Below are 21725 nucleotides of genomic sequence, written 5' to 3'. Positions count from 1 at the left end.
AAAATACAAAATAAACTCTAATTCTAACTGTGAGAGACTGAAAAAACTAGGGTGCTCTCAGAAAAGGGGTTAGGCATCGGCACCTTCCCTTTTCAGGATTATGTATGGAGTCACCACTTATTTTTTTGTTACCAAAAAAAAAAAAAAAATGGAAGAAGAAGAAAGAAAAGAATACACAAAATACATGCTTGAATAATACAACCTATCATTAATTTGAATGAATTACAATCAAGTAATAAGTTACAAAACTTTATTTCCTAGATTACAATCTAAAAAAGGAAAATTACAAGGATTCGTTTCCTAGATTACAATCTAAAAACAAAGAAAAGATAATGCACTATCTACGAACCAAAATCTAGATTTGGGGGCTAGGCGACAGAATACGAAGGCGATAGGCACCCATTCTGCCCAGACGAAGTCTGGTCTTCTAGGCTCTAAATGACCATTTATATACCCATTTGAATGATGCATTATAATGACATATTGAAATTCCAAATTTAAGATTAATTCATCCTTTAAGGATTCAAAATCTGCAATTCTTATTTATTTTTTTAAAAAAAGAAACACAATATTCAGTGATATTTTACATTGAAGAAAACAATTTTTTATTATAAAAAGGTCCAAATCTATATTTAATGACAATATATATCAATTTTTATATGCAAAAAAAAAAAAAAAAATTCCAGATCTAAATTTAATGAAAATACAGATCTGTTTTTATACAGAAAAAATTTCGAATCTGTATTTAATAAAAATACAAATCAGTTTTGTACACAGAAAAAAAAATTCCAAATTTGTATTTAATGAAAATACAGAACAATTTTTATATAGAAAAAATTTCAGATCTATATTTAATGAAAATACAAATCAGTTTTGTATGCAGAAAAATTTCTAGATTTGTATTTAATGAAAATACAGATTTGTTTTGTATGCAGAAAAAATTCCAGATCTGTATTTAATGTAGGGCTGTGAACGAATCAAGCCATTCATGAATAACTCGGGCTCGACTCGATAAAAAGCTCGTTCATGTTCGTTTGTTTACAAATAAGCCAAGCTTGAACCTTAGTTTTAGGCTTGTTTGATAAACAAGCCGAGCTCAAGCAAAAAAAATTGTTTGTGAACAAGCTCGTGAACAATAAGGCTCAATACAAAACATGCCAAGCTTAACCTAGTTTATAGCTTGACATATGTTTACTAAATAAACTTATTATTATGACATTACACATATGTTTTAGAATGTTAATTTATAGCTTGTTTATTCATATATGTTTTGGAATGTTAATTTATTTAGATTTGTGAAGATTATAGTTGTATGAATGACAAATCTGGATGTAAAAATTGTATTTTGAAAAATTACTCAAGCTATAGACTGTAAATGATGATGGATGGATTTAATTATGTAAAGTTTTGAACAAATTCTAATCACGAGTGTTAGAAGCGTGATAAAATGAGTATATTATATATATGTATATTTTTTTACTTGATTTTTGGTGATATAAGCATTTGATGATGCATTTTTTTTGGATCCCAAGCTAAAAGGCTTGACTAGAGCTTGAGTTCAAGCTTGATATTAAGCTTGAGCTTGGCTTGACTAATTAATCAAGCCAAGCCAAGCCGAGGTCAAGCTTTTTGGCATTCTCACAAGCTCGAGTTCAAACATTATTTTTAGGCTTGTCTAAAGCTCAAGCCAAGCTTGAGCATTTGATGTTATTGACGAGCCAAGCTCAAACACACACTACTCGGCAAAACTTGGCTCATTTACAGCCCTAATTTAATGAGAATACAAATCTGTTTTAGATGCAGAAAAAATTCCAATTCTATATTTAATGAAAATGCAGTTCTATTTTGTTGTTGTTTTTTATAAAAAATATATATATATATATATATATATATATTTACCATTTTTTTTTCAAATATTGAAATTTAAAGAAGAATCCAATCTTAAACTTAGGCATGTTAATCAATTATTAAACATGCAAACATGGCTAAAAAATATGAACAAGATTGTATTGACAATGAATAAAATCATACATTCATGAAAACCATGCAATGAACAAAATGCATATATCAAATAGGGAAGAAAAGAATAAACAAAAGAGTAAGATTAAAGACATACTTGCACGAATGTGCCCTTCAATGAAAGAATACTTTAGAAATAAAAGAAGTTTAACTTTTTGTGATCTAAAATATGTTCACTTACGGAAAAGAAATTCTTAAAGCTAAGGCTTCCATAACGTCTTTAACATAAGGGGAGCAAAGAAGTCAAAAAAAGAAGGGCCTTGATTTTGAATGATTTTCCCCTATTTATAGAGGTTGGATGCTTGAAAAATAAGCTAAATCAGATCAGATACGAATTGGGTTGTGTCATTATCCCTAAAAATTTGAAATAGATGTATGAAAGAATACTTTAGAAATAAAAGAAGTTTAACCTTTTTGTGATCTAAAATATGTTCACTTACGGAAAAGAAATTCTTAAAGCCAAGGCTTCCATAACGTCTTTAACATAAGGGGAGCAAAGAAGTCAAAAAAAGAAGGGCCTTGATTTCGAATGATTTTCCCCTATTTATAAAGGTTGGATGCTTGAAAAATAAGCTAAATCAGATCAAATACAAATTGGGTTGTGTCATTATCCCTAAAAATTCGAAATAGATGTGTTTTAACTTAATCAGAGCATTTCTGGGCCGGGCCTTGGAATTGTGCCTATCGGCACTTGCCATGTGCCAATTGGCACTTTGGCACTTGCCATGTGCCAATTGGCACTCCAAAAGTGCCAATTGGCCCTCTCACATGCCGAGCCCACTTCCTATTCTGGTTCAATTTGGACTCTTTTTTAGGGATTTTATGAGTCAGGAATTGCACCTAGACATATTTTTAACTTGTATTCTAAAATTAATCCCTTTTATTTTAATAATCAGGTCTTTAAAACAATAATTATCTGATAGATAAATATTCTTAAAATACTTAATTATCAACAATTCCCTTGTTATCTGATTATCCATTTTATTCTCATGCAAATAGGCTTATTTATGATAAGAACTAACAACCAATCACAAATTATTTAATTAATTTTAATGGTTTAACCAATCAGAATTAATTTCAATTAATCACATGTGATCAGTTTCACCTCTATAGACCGTGAAAACTTGATCTTGTGATATCTTTCAATCTGGCAGTTCGATTTGGGATTCAGGCATACTATCGCGACTGTTAGAATCTCAGGATCATTTTATGATATGCAATGAATGATTTAATGCATGTAACACAATTGTGATTTTTTGGGTATATGAAAAGGTCATTTTAGTCATCTTCCAAAATTATATTATAAGTAAAAAATCAAGTGTCTACACTAACATGTGAGACAAAACAAGCAATCAAACATGTGAAACATAGACATTGAAAGGATAAAGGCATAGGAAAAGAAGCTAAAAAAACAAACATGTGAAAGCAAAAACGAAATAAACAAAACAAAAATTAATTAGGGTAACATGCATTTTAAACATATAAAAACGTATACCTGGACTAGAAAATCATATCAAAACATGTTATAACAAGAAAACAAGACAAATAAAAGAATTAAAAGCATAAAAAGTAAAGAAAAGGAAAAAGCAAAATTTGAACTAATACCTCAAAGAAAAGCTCTTCAAGCTTGATTTTGACCATTCCCCTCAGTCAAATCTATTCACAAACTAATAAGAAAGTGAGTAGCAATGTTAAACTAAAAGGATTGGGGTCAGAAAATGTCTCAATCAAATAAAATTGACTTAAGGGTGTTTTGTGAAAAACTCCCTTTTGATTCACTATTTTCTAGTGATTCTTGTATTTTTCTCAAGGGATTTCTATATGTTTTGAAAGTATACCATGTAAGGCTTTTTATAGTGGGAAAAAAAAAAAATGAGGTTTGGAACGGCTCCCAAATGATGTAGGATTCATTCCAAACCATAGCAATTATTGTAGAAAACTTGCCTTTTTTATGTCTCTGAAACCCTAGTTGCGTACGTAGGAGTGTGCCTGCGTACGCATGCTTTGGCCCACGTATGCAAGCTACTATCCACGTACGTGGGCCAAGGGCCACTTTGATCATTTTATTTCCAAAAATAGATTTTTGCTCATTTAAAAGGTTATATTTTCCATTTTAACACTCCTCAAGTCAATTTGATATCTGATTGGGCTCTAAACTAGCCTTAGGCCTTAGAGTTTGGGCATCATTGGGTAACAAGAGCCTGAGTTGTAAGAGGTACAAAATGCGGTGTCTACAAGCTTGTATAATTTGTTTTAGATTTTAAATCTATAGATTTTTTTATGGTTACTAAAATGAGGAAAATGCTAGAATTACAAGTTTATATATATATATATATATATATATATATATAAATTACTAATATGATAAATGGTTATTGGTAAGTAAAAAAATGATCTGAGTGGTGAGCCCATTATGCGAACTAATAAGAATTTGCTATCAAAACAGTTTGTAAAATGTTGTAAAAAAGTTTATGGGTATAGTATTACACTTAAAAGAATCAATAATATTATTTAAAGGAAACAAACTGTAAGCTTATATAACAAAACTACTAAAATTAGTACACATATATATAATTTTTTTTTTTTTTAATTATGGGGTTTTTAATTATGGGGGCTTGACCATGGTCCAATGATAGCTCCATCCATGATGTTAATAAACATATTAATAAACATATAAAAGTATGATGGGAAAATACAAAAGGATTTTTTTTTTTTTTTTAATTATCGACGGAAGAAACTATTGAATTAGAAAATCAAAATCAAGTAGAAATAGAATTCACTCATCAAGCAAAGATTTGGAATTGTCTCTCTTAATAAACCAAGAAAAAGACCTCAAAGTAGACATGTTGAACAGAGAATGGGGCTCGGGCTTAAAAATGACACTAGAAAAATTGATGCATCCAAAATAATGGAAATTGGATGGGTAACATCATTTGAAAGAAATTTTTTGGGCTCTGTAGGTGGGTTGGGTTGCATTGTGTTGCAATTTAGACCACAGTTCGAAGCCCAGGACTAATGTGGTTGATCAAAGACGTGCCATGTGGCAAAGCATGACTACCATCACTTGCTGTTGCGTGTGGGCTCCAAGTAGACATGGCAAAACGGGCAGGTCGGGTCGGGTTCAAGTCGGGTCAATCGGGTTGCAGGTCAAAACGAGTCATTTTAAGCAAGTTAAAAATGGGTTCGAGTTCGGGTCAAGTAGACTCGTATTTTTCACATGAATTTTTTTTATAAAGAAAACAACAAGTATTTGCCATTTGGAAAATCATGCAACAAATTACTTGATGTAAAATGCATTAATTTGAATTCACCACTTATATCAAGAATGAACTACACTTATTCAATAATTTTAAAATTACAGAAATCCTAACATTGCTATCTAAAATAAAATAATAAAAAGATAAGTAAAACAAATACACAAGTTTCATTTCTACACAGTATCAACATCCCAAAATATAAAACAAAATTGCAAATGACTTATTGGATAATTCATTTGACAAAGAATAAAAACATATAAGAAATTTACAATCTTGGAAATTAATTTTATAATCTATTGTCAATTGTGGTTGGCACTCTATTTCAATTTGAGATATACATTAAAGTTTGATTGTTTACTTATTTATACATTGTCTCTTTTATGAATATCATATTATTGTTAAGCACCACACATCCTAGGAAATATCATAATTTATTTTGAAAAGCCGTCTATTTTGGACATAAATTGTTAAAAAATAGGTCTAAGCATTCATAATTTATGTTAATTTGATACTTTGGCTTTACTATTTTCACACTTGTGAATGTTTTTCACACATGTCTACAATTTTAAATCTATTTTTTTAACTATACTGTAACCAAATTATCTTGACATGTACTTTGCTATTTGATATCTAAAAATCTTTACTCATTACAGAATACTCAATCATTCATCTTTCAATTAATTTCAATGCAGTTATGTAAATGTCTCAATTGTTTCCTTAAAACTTACAATAAAAAATTAAATCAATATTGTCTTAATTTTATTATTTTTTTACCAAAAAAAAAGTTTTAAAAAATGGTTCGAGTTCGGGTCGAGTCATGGGTCAACCCGTTTTTGCTTCAGGTCAGGTATTTTTCGAGTCGGGTCAGAAAATTCTAACCTGTTTTGCCATGTCTAGCTCCAAGTGGCGCATGGAACAATACTCAGAACTAAGATGTGCCATGTGGCGAAACATGACTACCATCACTATGCCTAGCATCCAGGGATGCTAAAAAAAGACTTATTTTACATCCTCAAACACCATTTAATTTATTTTATCATCTTATATTACAACTAACTCAACATCTTAGTTTTTATTTTTATATACAATAATATTTAGTAATAGGTCTTATCAAAAAAAAAAAAAAAAATTAGTAATAGGTGTACAGTGATGATAAATCTAGTGAAAGCCACATACATATGATGTTGAGAGAAACAAAGAAACAAAGAGTGAATGAAATTTTTTTGCAAATAATTTGTATATTTCTCCATGTTTTAGATAGTGTACATAAAACTCCATTTATACACAATAATATTTGAGTTATGAGACTTTGATTATGCATGTATCAAGGATGATTTTATTGTCTTTGATTCAAGCCATAATAGGAATTGTACATATACAATTAAGTATTAAAGCATCCACATTGGTGGTGTCAAGTTGCCAAATTTAACAACCAATATAACAAAAATGGGGTTGCATCAGCGGAGCTATATGTAAAATTTTTGGCTTTTGAGATACAATGCACTACCATCTTTGGTAGTGCACTTTAGCTCAAATGTTATACTAAAATAATATATTTTATTTGCGGACCAATTATGATAATGATTATTTCCTTCTTCTTTTTTCTCTTTCTTTCTTTTTTCATTTTCTTGTTGCATCTCCGCTCTCTCTTCTCAGCCTTCACTTCAATCTCACCCTCTCCTCTTTAGATTTTTTTTCTCTTCCTCCACCTCGCCAACCCAAGCCCATACCTTTATCTCCCCTGCCCAGCCACCAACCAACCTATCTCCCCTGCCCAACTCCGATCCACCTCTTCCTCCACTCGTTGTCAACCCAAGCCATTGCCCTTCTCTTCTCCCTTTCATTTTGTTTTTCTTTCTTCCTCCACTCCTCACCGGCCCAACTCCCCTGCCCAAACACCGACCCATCTTTCTTCCTCCACTTGCCGCCTACCCAAGCCAGCCCATTTCTGCCTCCATTGATGACCCATCTCTGTGGTGCGAAATTGGAGTCATGATTGGGAGATTTTCTGTTGATGACTTTTTTTTTTGATGAATGAGTTTTGATTTTGAGGTTAATGGATTTTGTTTTTTTTTTTTTTTTTTTTTTTTTTTTTTTTTGTTAATGGGTTTTGTGGTGGATCGGTGGTTGATTCTAGCTGGATTAGTGGTGGTGGATTGGTTTGTAGTGGTTGATGGTGGTTGTGGGTGGATTTCAGCTGGTGGTGGGTGGGTATCCAATTGCCACTTTGGTGGGTTTCACCATGGGTTGGTAGTGAGTTGGTGGCTAGGTTGGGTTTGACACAACGGTGAGTGGTGGTAGTGGTGGTGGTGGTGCCCATGAGTGGTTGTGGGTTAAAGAGAGGGAGAAGATAGAGAGATAGAGATGAAGAGAGAGAGAAAAAAATAGTAATAAACAAATTGAAAGTTCGGATTTGTGCTAAAACACAAGGGCTTGTACTCAAAAGTAAATATGCGCAATGAACCAATAACACTTCTCTAAGCCATATTTATCCACAATCAACAATAAAATGAAAGCTTAAAGGTATTAGATATTATGAAATAAGTTTTTAAGGTTGTTTCTTATCTATTTTTATTTTTTATCTTAACAAATTAGTTATGCAATAGGACATTTATAATTTTGTTCTCTTTTTTGGGAAACTGATATAAACAAATAAATCTCACTGTTTGTTTAAGGAATGTCCTGATAGAACTAGTTCCATGTGATTCAAGTTCTTGGCATATTTTGATACAACCCCCACCTCGGCCGCGTGTAGCACCTCTTTTCCCGCGTGGGGCTATGGTTAGATCGAGGAAATTCTGGAATTTAATAGAAAAGAAGGATAAATTTCTGGTTATGCTTTGAGGGATAACCGGGACCTCCTTAACAAGCAAAAGCTTGATTGTTTTACTTGAATATTCAGATGACTTTTTATTAATAAACGTAGACTATAAATAGCCTCCAATTGAGCATACAATGCATTCCTAATGATAAAGATAAAATAACATCAAGTCCTATCCTATTTCCAACTCCTAGCTCTATTGGACACACCCCAAGCAGAGTCATTATTTGAAAAGCAACCCTATAAACATAAATAAGATAACCATTAATAACTCCAAAACAAATCCTAAACAATCCGATAACTTCAACAAGTTGGAACCAATCTTGTGCAGCAGATAACACTCATCTAGAGCAGCCAAGAGATAGTAACAACTGTGCTGCATAATCTGAGTAACAACTGTGTTGCATAATCTGAATTATGCTACATAATCTGATCTGAGCTGCTATCCAAATCTACTTCAACAAGCTAGTTCGTAACACTCCCTTCCCCTTAAAGAATTCCCTTGTCCTCAAGGGACAGATTGGGAAATCGGATGCGTAAACCTTCAACTTCTTCCCATGTGGCATCTGCTGGTGATAACCCTTGCCAATGTACCAGAACCTCTTCTTTCCTTCGCCTGGTTCACCTATCCAAAATCGCTTGTGGAGTGGGATTAATATTGTTAGTGACATCCAAGTGAGGCAACTTTGGATTCATTTTATCTTGTTCACCTAACTTCTCCTTAAGGTTTGAAACATGAAACACCAGATGAATTTTTGACCCTTCAGGTAACTTAAGTTTATAAGACACAGCTCCTACCCGTTCAATGATGTGGAAAGGACCATAATAGCGGGGTGACAGCTTGAGATTCTTACGAAAAGCTACTGAATTTTGCCTTTAAAGTTGGAGCCTCAAATACACCCAATCACCAACTTTGAACTCCTTTTCCTTACGATGTTTGTCTGTATTTTGCTTCATTCGTGCTTGGGCAGCCTTGATATTCTGACGGAGCTCATGCAAAACTTCATCCTGAGTTTGCAATTCCTTTTCCACAGCTTCAATCTTTGCTATACCAAGAACATATGACAGTAGGGTAGGTGGCTTCCTTCCATAAACTACTTTGAACGGGGTCATTTTTGTTGACGAATGAACACTTGAGTTATAGCAAAACTCAACCCATGGGATCCATCGTACCCATTCTTTGGGTCTTGTACCTGTAAAACAACGCAGATACATCTCCAAGGTTCGATTGACAACCTCAGTTTGTCCATCAGTTTGTGGATGATATGAAGAGCTGAAATTAAAATGTATTCCCTACAATCGAAATAATTCCTTCCAGAAGGCACTGGTAAAAGCTACATCTTTATCACAAACAATAGATTGTGGCATGCCATGCAATTGAAAAATTTGTTCAAAAAATACTTGTGCCACACCAACTGCAGTGTAAGGGTGAGAGATAGGTACAAAATGTGCATACTTTGATAGTCTATCCACAACCACAAAAATAGTAGTCTTACCTTGTGAAATAGGAAGACCATCAATGAAATCCATGGATATATCTGACCAAACTTGAGTGGGAATTGGTAACGATTGAAGTAGGCCGGTTGGAGAGAGATTCTCAACCTTATTGCATTGGCAGACATCACATTGCTGAATAAACTTTTTTACATGTTTCTTCATCCCCTTCCAATAAAAAATCGATCGAACCCGCTGTAATGTTTTCAGATAACCTTCATGAGTGTTGGAATGAATTTCTTCAATTATGGATGTTATTAATGGGGATTGCTCCCATAAATAAATCCTGTTCTTGAAGAAAAGAATTCCTTCTTGAAACAACCATGGACCCACTACCTCATCTTCTTCACATAGCTTGACTAACCATTGTAACTATGGTTGTGATTGGACCTCCTGCTTGATGGGTTCCAACCATGATGGCTTAGGTTGAGACAATGCCATGAGTTCTCCATTTTCTGCACAACGTGACAAGGCGTTAGCGACAACATTTTCACTTCCACGCTTATACTCAATGACAAAGTCATAGCCCATCAATTTTGTGAGCCATTTTTGCTGTGCTGCTGTGCTACTGTGTTAATTTTCTGCTCCCAGGGATATTTCAAGCTTTTCTGATCTGTCCTTACTATGAACCGATGCCCCGTGAGATACGGTCGCCACTTCTTCACTGCTAACACCAACGCCAACATTGCTTTGTCATAAGTTAGTAATGCCAGATTCTTTCCATGTAAAGCCTGACTTAGAAATGCAATTGGTTTCTTATTTTGCATGAGAACCACTCCAATACCCATGCCTGATGCATCTCATTCAACTATGAATGGTTGAGTGAAATCCGGAAGAGCTAGCACTAGTGCTTGAGTCATAGCATGTTTGAGGTGTTCGAAAGCCTTCTCTGCCTCTTGGTTCCAGGCAAATGAATCTTTTTTTAACATGGATGTGAGAGGACCAGCAATCTTCCCATAGCCTTGAATAAATTTCCTGTAGTATCCAGTTAACCCCAAGAATCCTCTAAGAGCTTTAAGTGTCTTTGGCTTTGGCCATTTCAACATGGCCTGCACCTTCTCTAGGTCTATCGCTACTCCTTCCCTTGAAATCACATGACCAAGGTAATGAATACATTCTTGGCCAAACTGACATTTTTCCTTCTTGACAAACAACTTATGATCTCTTAAAATGGACAGTACCTTCTCGACATGAATCCAATGCTCATCCCAATTTTTGCTGTAAATTAGAATATCATCTAAAAATACTAAGACAAACTTTCGTAAGTACTTCTTGAAAATTTCATTCATAAGGGACTGGAATGTGGATGGGGCATTGGTGAGACCGAATGGCATTACTAGAAACTCGTAGTGGCCTTGATGAGTATGAAATGCGGTTTTTGGGATATCCTCCGGGTGCATTCGGATTTGATGATATCTAGATCTCAAATCTAGTTTGGAGAAGCAGCAAGCTCCATGCAACTCGTCAAGCAACTCGTCAATCACTGGTATGGGAAATTTATCCTTAACCGTGATTTGATTCAAGGCCCTATAATCAATGCAAAGCCTCCAAGACCCATCATGTTTCTTCACAAGAATGACAGGAGAGGAGTAAGAACTGTGGCTTAGCCGGATTACTCCTGATTCCAACATCTCTGAAATTAATTTTTCAATTTCAGCTTTTTGAAAATGAGGATAACGATATGGTCTCACCGAAACTAGTTGACTTCCTGGTGTCAAGGGAATCCGGTGATCATGAGTTCTTGAAGGTGGAAGCCCTTTAGGTTCGACAAAGAGATCTTGGAATGAAGACAGCACCTGTTGTGAGAGCGATCCTGTATCTGCAGACCAACCTGTGTTGTTGGTGCACTTGCATAGAGAGAGAACAATTGCAGCAAAATTCTCCATTTTCTGTCTTGATCTATTGTTTAATTTCCTTTTCATTAACCAATCTATTAGTTGGTTTTGTTAGACCCCGCAACTCTATTGTCTTTCCTTCCATACTAAACTTCATGCTCATTCTTGAGAAATCCCATAGTATAGGGCCTAGAGTAATTAACCACCGTGCTCCCAGAATTGCATCAAACCCCTCCAATGGTAATAAATAAAAATCAAAGACAAAGGCATTACCTTGCATTTCTACCTGCACCCCTTGACATCTTCCCCCACTCATCAACTTCTCTCCATTTGCTACTGTCACATCAAATCTGCCCACTTTACATGGGCTTTAATCTATCTGTCATGCCTTCACTCAAGAAATTATGGGTGCTCCCCGAATCTATCAAAATTGTGAGTAACCTTCCCTTCATTAGAGCCTTGACCCATATAGTTTGAGGAGCAGGTGTCCCTGCTATGGCATGTAGAGAAATGCCAAGTGCTTCCTCGGTAGACCTTGTTTGTTCCTCTTCATCTTCTTGATCCTCTACTTCTGTTTCATCGTTAGGCTAACATGCTTCAATGGAAAGGAGACGTTTACAACGATGACCAGGCCCAAACTTCTCGTCACAATAAAAGCACAGACCTTTGTCTCGCCATTCCTTGATTTCCTTCGGATTCAACCTCTGGATGGTCGTGTTAGCAGCCATTGATTGGTGCGGGCTTGAATTAGATGCTGCAACTGGCTTCTTATTATCTGATGTATTGAACACCCTTCGCTGGTTTTGATTTTTGGCCTCATATAACCGAGCCAACCCCACTACAGATGTTAGAGTTGTAGGCTTGAGTGCTTGAACATCAACTCTCAGGTAGTCTTTAAGACCGCCAACAAAACACCCAAATTTTTGAGGACTTGGTAATTTACCTATTCTACTAAGTAGTCTCTCAAATTGACTCTGATACTCCCGTACTGTTCTAGTTTGTTTGAGTTTAGTCAAATCACCAAAGAAATCTACATATTCAGTTGGCCCATACCTTGTGTACAACCCTTCCTTGAGTGTAGTCCATGTGAGTTCCTCCCCTTCGTCCTTAAGTAATTGCTACCACAGCTAAGCTTCTCCCTCCAAGTGGTAAGCAACCAAAGGTAACTGCTCTTCCGTGGGAATTTTTTGAAACTCAAAAAACTGTTCGGCTCTACACACCCAACTGGTGGGATCTTCCATGCCATTAAAGTGTGTAAAGCCAAGTTTGGTTACCTTTGGGATAACCGAACCATTTAAGCCCCACTGTCCTGAGTTGAATCTACCTGAAAATCTTTCTCCCTCACCATGCTGATGAGAACTCTCTGCCCTTTCGCTGCTATGAGTACTTGTATTCCTTTCAGAACGAGTATGCATTGCAGCAAGCATCTCTTGTATCTCCTTCATCACCTTCTGTTGTTCCGGAACCATGGAAGTCAGGTTGTTAACCTCACCTTCCAATCTACCCACACGATCCTCAGCCATAACCTGGCTCTGATACCAAGTTCATACGACCCCCGCCTCGGCTGCGTGTAGCACCTCTTTTCCCGCGTGGGGCTATGGTTAGATCGAGGAAATTCTAGAATTTAACAGAAAAGAAGAAGGATAAATTTCTAGTTATGCTTCGAGGGATAACCGAGACCTCCTTAACAAGCAAAAGCTTGATTGTTTTACTCGAATATTCAGATGACTTTTTATTAATAAACGTAGACTATAAATAGCCTCCAATTGAGCATACAATGCGTTCCTAATGATAAAGATAAAATAACATCAAGTCCTATCCTATTTCCAACTCCTATCTCTATTGGACACACCCCAAGCAGAGTCATTATTTGAAAAGCAACCCTATAAACATAAATAAGATAACCATTAATAACTCCAAAACAAATCCTAAACAATCCGATAACTTCAACAAGTTAGAACCAATCTTGTGCAGCAGATAACACTCATCCAGAGCAGCCAAGAGATAGTAACAACTGTGCTGCATAATCTGAGTAACAATTGTGCTGCATAATCTGAACTGTGCTGCATAATCTGATCTAAGCTGCTATCCAAATCTACTTCAACAAGCTGGTTCGTAACATATTTCCTTATAAAGTCCTAAAATTATTTGACTCTTTAATTTGATTTGATCCACCATTACCTATTTTCGAGAATTGAATATGTCGTGTGAGAAAAATCTAGCCCTGATGTTATGCGCAAAGCCAAGAGCCAAAATAACTGTGAGTGCAAGGACAGGAACTGCTTGAAAGTAACAAGTAACAACCATGCACTCTTAGCCCGGTTGGGAATCAGGATTGCTTTCTCTCAACTCATTTGACGCCCTTGTATTGTAATAATAAATTATATTTTTCTCGAAATCTGTGTGACTAAATACAGAAATGGAAGAACTAGAAAGAATAAAAATAAGGCGAAAATGCACTTTTAATCCATACATTTTGATTTTTTTTCCATTTTAGTCTCTACATTTATTTTTACTACTTTTAGTCCCTAAACCAATTAACGCCCTTCATTTAAGTCCTTAAAGCACCATTCCATCGCCAAAGTAACAGGGAACTGATGAATCAATAAAAAAAATATGATTTTTTTTTCTACATGTTGATCAATAAAATAACGGGAAAACTCACGTGAAGGCAATCTAGCGTACAAGGTCTCCACATATTCTGTCCATTGATTGGTGCTATGATTGTATTTGCTTCTTTTTGTTCTCCCTCCTTATGTGGTTCAGCTGCCCTTAATATGGGCTGTGTTCGGGTGAGGGCTTCGAGAAGCCAAAGGCACACTATTCCTAGGAGTTCGAGTTACCTTACACCGAGAACCCATTAGCCCCCTTCTGCACCTGCTAGAACTACTTATGAACATCGGCCTCAATTGTCGCTAGTTCACTATACCAGCTAAACCTTGCAAGAGTTACTTCCATAAATTCTGCAAGTTTTGTTTCGGAATCTAACTGCCATGTCAACCCTAATGCTAACCTCACTACCCCTCAAATAGTGGCAAAGCCAAGATTTTAGTTTAGGTGGGGCAAGGTTATGATTGAAAACAAAATCAATCTAAAAAATATTAGTCTGTATTAATAAAAATAAATAAATAACTATATAATAAATAAATAAAGATAATCAATTCATATAAAATAAAAATTAATTGAAGAGATTAATCAATGTATTTATCTACAATTCAAGAAATTAATCAATGTACTCAAAAATAAACTATGAGATTAACTCAATATAAAAGTGTCAAAACTATAACAATATATTTAAAATGTTTTTATAATGACTCATTGGGGCATCAACTATAGACCTGCTGCTGTAAGCTGAAGTGGTGAGAAATTTTAAACTTGGTTTAGTAGAAGATTATTTTAATTAAAAAAAGGACTTAATTAAGAAATGAAGTGATATGAGAAAAAAAAAAAAACGTTTTGACTGGCTTAAAAAACACTCTATTTCAGGACCAAGAAACAGAACATAGGTCCTAACATAAAAGGCAATTTACCCCTCCCTTTAAAACAATAGGTAGATGATAAATTAATTGACCTTTCTAACATGTAGATCAATTTAAAAGCCAACTTACTAAATGAAAAAGGTTGATTGACTATTTTGTGAGTTTACCTGATCAAGTCCAATGATCGAAATAAATAGTAAAAACGCTTAACAGTAATAAACATCAGGTACAACAAAACACAAGTTCATCTACAAATATAATTGGATAGTAATTAATATAACCAACAAATATTTGGAAAATAACAAAATAACTAAAGGTATTTTTTGGGCAGGCCGGGGGGGCAACTGGCCCCCCCTAGCTCTGCCCCTGCCCTCGGACTTAACCTTTCTCACTAGAGAGCGTTCCTGCTGGTTGTAACCAGTTGATGACCATGGAAAGTAACACCCCATTGAACTTGGGTACAGTGTATGCATTGTATTATGGAACTCATTATCAAACTAGAGAGTCTCAATTAGGCTCTCGGGTCCCAGAAGAGCCACATTCCAATACTATATATGTTGGCAGACCAATCAAAACATCAACTTCGGAGCCTGTTGAAATTGGTGTCTTGCAGAACCTTTTCGCCTGTAAGAACTCTGAAAATACTTCAAGAGGCTTTGCGCAAGACACCCAGGAGAAGCCACGGGAGAGAGATCGTGATTTATCTTTGAGCTTGGGTCTATCTTCTCACTCATGTATGAACTAGACCAACGTGTAAAAAAAAAAAAAAATCATATTATTTTATTGATCTGTCAATTCCCCGTTAGTTTGGTGACGGAATGGTGCTTCAAGGACTTAAATGAAGGGCGTTAATTGGTTTAGGGACTAAAAGTGGTAAAAATAAAATGTAGGAACTAAAATAGAAAAAAGTCAAAATGTAAGGACTAAATGTACATTTACACCTAAAAACAAATCACCAGAAGTTCTTCAACAAACTATGCTTGCAGCAGCACTAAGAGTTTGGAAACATATGTGAACATGTAGGCAATAGTTTGTGTGTTCACACAAGATATATTCTAAAAAGGAGGAATAATTCATGAAGAGGTCTTAAAATTGATATAATAAAAAATTAAGGGGATAAGATGTAATGACATTGTTTTTTCCTACTTTGGATTACTTATGCTAAGAAAACTAGGATCTTCAAAGCCCATTCCTCCAAATTCCAATCTGGCAAATAAGAACAAATGCTAAATTACAATTGAATATGATCAAGAGTCTTGTAACTTAACTAACACATCCTAATGTTTCCAACAAAGATGTTTAGGGTTCAAATCCCTCCTCTCCAATTATTGAATAATAAACAAATATATTGAACATGGCATGTGATAAAATCAGAATTGAAGGACAACTCATATGGTATCCCTAGCGGTTTGAAAAATCAAAGTTGACGTTTGAAGTAACGCCATCACCAACAAGCATATCCACCATCTGTCTCTTGTTCAAAAGCTGTGATTCCTCCATCCTCATCTTCTTCAACCCCTTCAACTCCGCTAACCATGATGGCTCTCTCCTCATATACTCCACCCGTTTACGAAATCAGCATCAGATAGCCGTCTGTGATGCCTCAATCGTTTTGAGCGTTGCTTATTGTCTTTTAATGAGGTGACACATCCTGACCATAAAATTTATTTCAAATCATGAAGTGGACTCTCTAATCTCTCCATTTGAAAGTAAAATGGAGAGGATCTTTATCCCTTTATGAGGTATGTGTTATGTGTAGGTTGGTATGTACACAACACTTGATTGTCTTCACCTTGTGCATGTTGGTCCCCTTGAAACTCTACAGCTACAACAAAATTTACTCACTGCTGCAACTAAATATACCCAGTCCCTCAGTGTATATTTTGAGAACCCCAAGAGTTCTGTCGTTTTCCACTTGGCTCTCTCTTTCTTGAGTTGTTTTGTTTTGTTATTTATTAGTTACTTGGACAGGGGCTGTTCCAAATCTCACGGAAGGTGGATAAAAGGAGCGATTGGGACATTTATTGAAGTGAAAGGGCTTAAAATTGAAAAATTGAAAGTACATAAGTTAATTTTTTTTCCCTGACAAAATATTGAGGCCTGAGCTTCAATTCAGGTGATTTCTAACTAAGACATCCAAGGTTGAATCTCTCCCTGACAATCAAATTATCAACAAAAGATAAATAAATAAATTCAAGGTTCAGTCAAGACTTAGACCTTTGAGGCTTTGATTGACATGCTTTTAAAAAAATCATAAATACCTTTGACAATTTAATAATTCTTTAGTCACTGAATCAAAACATTCTGGAACTCATCCATTTGGTGGCGTCCCAGCTAAGTTACCACATCACGTTAATTTGCATAAAAAAACCAGTTATTGTAGCGAACAAAAGCGTAAACACTTGGACAAGTCAACTGATTTCAGTTGGCTGTTAAATTTATCTAAAATCCCTGCATTGACCATAGGTAGTTGCAAAGCATACACTAGTAGCTATACCTTACAGCCATTACAGGGCCATATGGCTACTCACAACTCACAAAGGCAAATAAGTTGGGTCACTGAATGAAATACATAGTTCTACACTAGATTATTATACAATATAACCCCACATTTTTAAGATAAACACCCCCGCTTTAGGGTAAATATATTAGGTAAGACTTGCTAAGACACGCAAGGGAAAATAAATTAGGTAAGTCTGAATGAAATAAGACTTGCTAAGACACACTACCAAGTGCAAAAACTCTTCCCCTCTTCGCATCTGAAAGGCTATCCTTGAAAACAATTCTTCCACCACTTAAGGGTTATACAGCTCATTATTCTTTTATATATATATTGATAAGTTACACGTGTAGCTACAGGGCCTTAAACCCACCACGCCACCCTTCATCTTGCTCTTCTAAGGGAAGGAGGTGCCATTTGAACTAGGCATATGAGCCAGCTCTTCACAACTCACAAAGGACAAATATATTAGGTCACTTAAGCCTGAATGAAGTAGATAGTTCTAAAACTGCAAATACATATTTTGGACTTGCTTGGACATATTACAACACTCCCTCTTCACATTAGTTGCAACTAATGTATCACCACATTTCATATGATGAAAGATTTGACCTCATCTATATATATATATATATATATATATATATATATTATTTAATTAAGAATTTTAAACAAGATAAATGTTACCACTTACCAGTATGACTTTCAACTGTCAATATGTAATTGTCCAAGAGGAAAATTAAAATGTATAATTTTTTTTAACTATTCAAGTATTCAGCACCTAACAGAATTATATGAACCATTTTAGGAAAAACTGATATCCACTTTGATATGTAACAACAACATAATTATTTTATTTTATTTTTTAAATAATACCTTCCCACATTTTTTTTTTTTTTTTAACTTTTAAAAAAGAATGGACAAGATTTGTGATGGACTAACCAACTACCTTCCCCATGGTGCTGATCAATCCATTATGTTCTAGATGAAAGAGAAGATCTCTGCTCTGCAGAAGACTTGGGCTAGATAATTATCACAGTATCTGATCCCCGCCGCTCTGCTGAAGTCTCAGGATAGAGAATCATCTGGCGCAAGAAATTCCGAAACCTGTCAATACGTGATGGTGAAAAGCTCTCTCCTCTACTGTCCTGTAAATCTGATAGGTACACAGATATAACATCATTCAATTCCGTTTCACGCTCCAGCCTTATCCACTCTTGCTGGCGAGCAGGGTCAACCTCTGATGGCCGACTTGTGGGGTGCTCTTTCCTAGTATGATTCCTGAGTTGGACATAAGTCCCACTAAAATCACATGCCTCATGTGAACAGCTCCTTGCTTTGGAATTCATGAACTGGCGTGCAGGCTCAACAACAACCCAATCACTGACTTGCCCTCGACAAAGAGGGCATACAAGCTTTCTTTGTGACCGAGATTCACATGATGAACCAAAATATGCGCAATACTTCGAGAGACAGTTAGAGTGGCGGTCGCTTGTATTGCAAATGTAGGGGCGGCAACCTTTTTCATAACATGAACATCGCAACAGGACAGCACTATGAGGATGCTCCATGCAGATGGGGCACCTAACTTCTTCCCATTCCTTCACATCCGCACCTTGTCCTCCAAAGGTTTTGGATTTGTCTTGCCTGGCATCCTTGGAACTTATAGGAATTGGAGATTTCCTAGAACGAAGACAGTAAGTGGAGCAAACTCTTCTGTCCTTTGGCATTTCAGAATCTTACGGTGTTGTCAAAATCCTCAATGTGTGACATTAACTCTTCTCCTAGGAAGATGAAGAAAAGAATACCAATCACATCAGATTGTGAGAAGAAACAAAGCATTTTAAACTTCAACAAATGTTTTCAGGCCCACAATTGATCACATACAGAAACATAACCTGCACCATGTATTTCAGTATCAGGCATTCACAACGATTTCGTAGATTCAGAAGAGACTGAAATAGGTGCAAATAAATTACATTTCCACTTTAAATTAAGCATTTACTAAATCTTCATACCAACAACATAAATGTCCTACACAACACTATTTCTCCCAATTAAAATGCAGTCAACATTGAAAGAATCATAATTGAAGGAACAAGAATAAGCTCTCATGAATCAAATCAAGATGAGTGAAAAAGGGGAACATTAAAGCAGATAATACATATAAAAGGCTACTTAAACAATACAAAGATAACACTCCCTGCAACTGCTCTAACATAAGAAGTTAAAAACCCGTAAAAAATCATACATCTATCTGCAGAAACCAAATATAAACTTCATACATCTATTACAGAAAGCCCAATTTAATTTTTTATAAGTTTCCTGCTACATTAAAAAAATTAAGTACTAATATAACCATGTTTCAATACCTAGCCACACCCATTAGCAGATATAACTTTTAAGAATCTCTAAAAGATGAAAAATCCCAACCAATGTCTGCTTTCAAAAACCAAAATTAATTGCTATAATTTTTTTTTGAAAAACTAAAAAATAAACTATTAAAACAGGCATTATCTGCACAAAACTACTGCATATTTTAAAAATTAATTATAAGGGACATAAATTGTAATTTGATACAATCATTATACAATACTATCCCCAAGCTGATCTTGTAAATTTGGTACAAAAGCATTGTAATTTAATACAACTTATCAGTATTATAATATGAAACAGAACCTAACACTAGCAAACCCCATTAAAATATAAATCACATAATTCCAGCATATTAAAGAAAATTCTTAAAAACAACAAAAAAGGAAATGAAAAAGAAAAAGTGGGTTCTGAATTACAAACCCCATCAAAGCACATGAACCCCAAACAATCCCCGTGATCTCTCTCTCAAACACACACACACACACACACACACACACACAAACACATTGAATGTAGCACATATAGGCATAGGTTTGATAAACCCAGATGGGGTTTTGCAAAGAACAAGAAATGAAAAAACAAAAAAGAAAACATACCAATTGTTGAATCAGCAAAGGGTCTGTGTCTGAGTCTGAGAAATTAGGAAATTAGGAGCGAAGTTTTTGCAGTGAGGAAAAATGAAAAAGAAAGGAAACAAGCGTGGATTGATTGGAGGCGCAAAGCAACTTCTTTTATAGTGGGGCTTCCTAATTTGAGTTTTTAAATAAATTAAAACATGTGGTACCCAAAATTTCGGAATTGCCATTATTCTTTTTTTTTTTATTATTCTTTTTCTAATTGATGGAAAATCATTCTTTGGGCATGGTATATGTGAGACTGAGACCCATAGCTTCTGCCTCCAAGTAATAGATATTTTATTTTTTTGGATAGGAAGTAGTAGATTTCTTTTTTTTTTTTTTTTTTATAGGAAACGAAGTAGTAGATTTGTTGGATATGATAAAACTAAGATTAAATTATTAATTTTTGGCATGAAGGTCCTTTCACTATTGGTAATGTTTAATATTGCCCCTCAATTTTTAATTTTCTCACTTTAATCTCTCATCTTTCAAAAATAGGTTAATTTCATAATTGAATCTACTCTTCGTTTAAATTTTGAAGAAATTAATTTGATTTTAAAAATTCTACACTTCTGTTTGTAACCTTTTAATTTGTGTTCCATTTGTCCTATTAACGAATTTTGTTAAAAGTTCGAATTTTGTTTTCCAATTTAAAAAAATATATATATATATTTGCAGTTTTATTTTTGAAAAACATTATAAAAAATAAATAAAAAATAAAAAATTCTTCTTCAATCATTTTGTTAGTTTACAAGCCAAACTCGAGCCCATCACCAAAACAATATTATATGTTAAAACTTGGTTCGACTTTTTTTTAGAACAAGTTTGAGTTTGTTCACAAGTTACTTAATTAACTTTTTTTTTCTCTCTCATTATTTTATAGATTTTTTATCATTCTAAAAACAATACTAATAATTAATAAATTAATTAAGTTGGAATTATATTATTTGATTTAATTCGATGGAATGTTTTTAATTGAAAAAATCATTTTTACCAAAGCAGATTTGCTAGATGCAAAAAAAGTGGAAGCAGAGGCAAGTACATTAGTTTTCATTTTCATAATGTGCTTCTTCTTTTCTTTTTTTTATGAAAAACTTGTAACTTTATTAAGAAGAAAATAAATTCATTACATCACGAGTAATAGCTAACACAATCAGTGGAGGATTTTCCTCTATCCACGTTATATAATTATCACTATTATCTACTTCTTTGACATATTTTGCCAAGATATGAGCTAGTTTATTACCTTGACACTTCATATGAGGCACATGAGCTGATCAGAAATCTTGGAGTTTATGAGCTATCCCAACTAGAATGTTTGAGACAA

General features: G+C 34.7%; 1 protein-coding gene across 1 annotated transcript; it reads right to left on the bottom strand.

Moving 5' to 3' along the window:
• Positions 1 to 18088: 18088 nt before the first annotated feature.
• LOC115962686 lies at positions 18089 to 20497 on the bottom strand. The gene is made up of 2 exons (XM_031081571.1): positions 20378 to 20497; positions 18089 to 19189 (listed from the first exon to the last, which is right to left on the bottom strand). The coding sequence occupies exon 2, from the start codon at positions 19133 to 19135 to the stop codon at positions 18428 to 18430; it is 708 nt and encodes a 235-aa protein (XP_030937431.1). The 5' UTR covers positions 19136 to 19189; positions 20378 to 20497; the 3' UTR covers positions 18089 to 18427.
• Positions 20498 to 21725: the final 1228 nt, after the last annotated feature.

Source organism: Quercus lobata, chromosome 10 (assembly GCF_001633185.2).
Source record: "Quercus lobata isolate SW786 chromosome 10, ValleyOak3.0 Primary Assembly, whole genome shotgun sequence".
Lineage (NCBI taxonomy): Eukaryota > Viridiplantae > Streptophyta > Magnoliopsida > Fagales > Fagaceae > Quercus > Quercus lobata.
The sequence above is the reverse complement of the archived record's forward strand: the minus strand, read 5'-3'. Positions and strand labels throughout refer to the sequence as shown.

Bases quoted from the DNA above. Each gene is read 5' to 3' on its own strand.
- LOC115962686 (XM_031081571.1), bottom strand. From the start codon at position 19,135: ATGCCAAAGGACAGAAGAGTTTGCTCCACTTACTGTCTTCGTTCTAGG.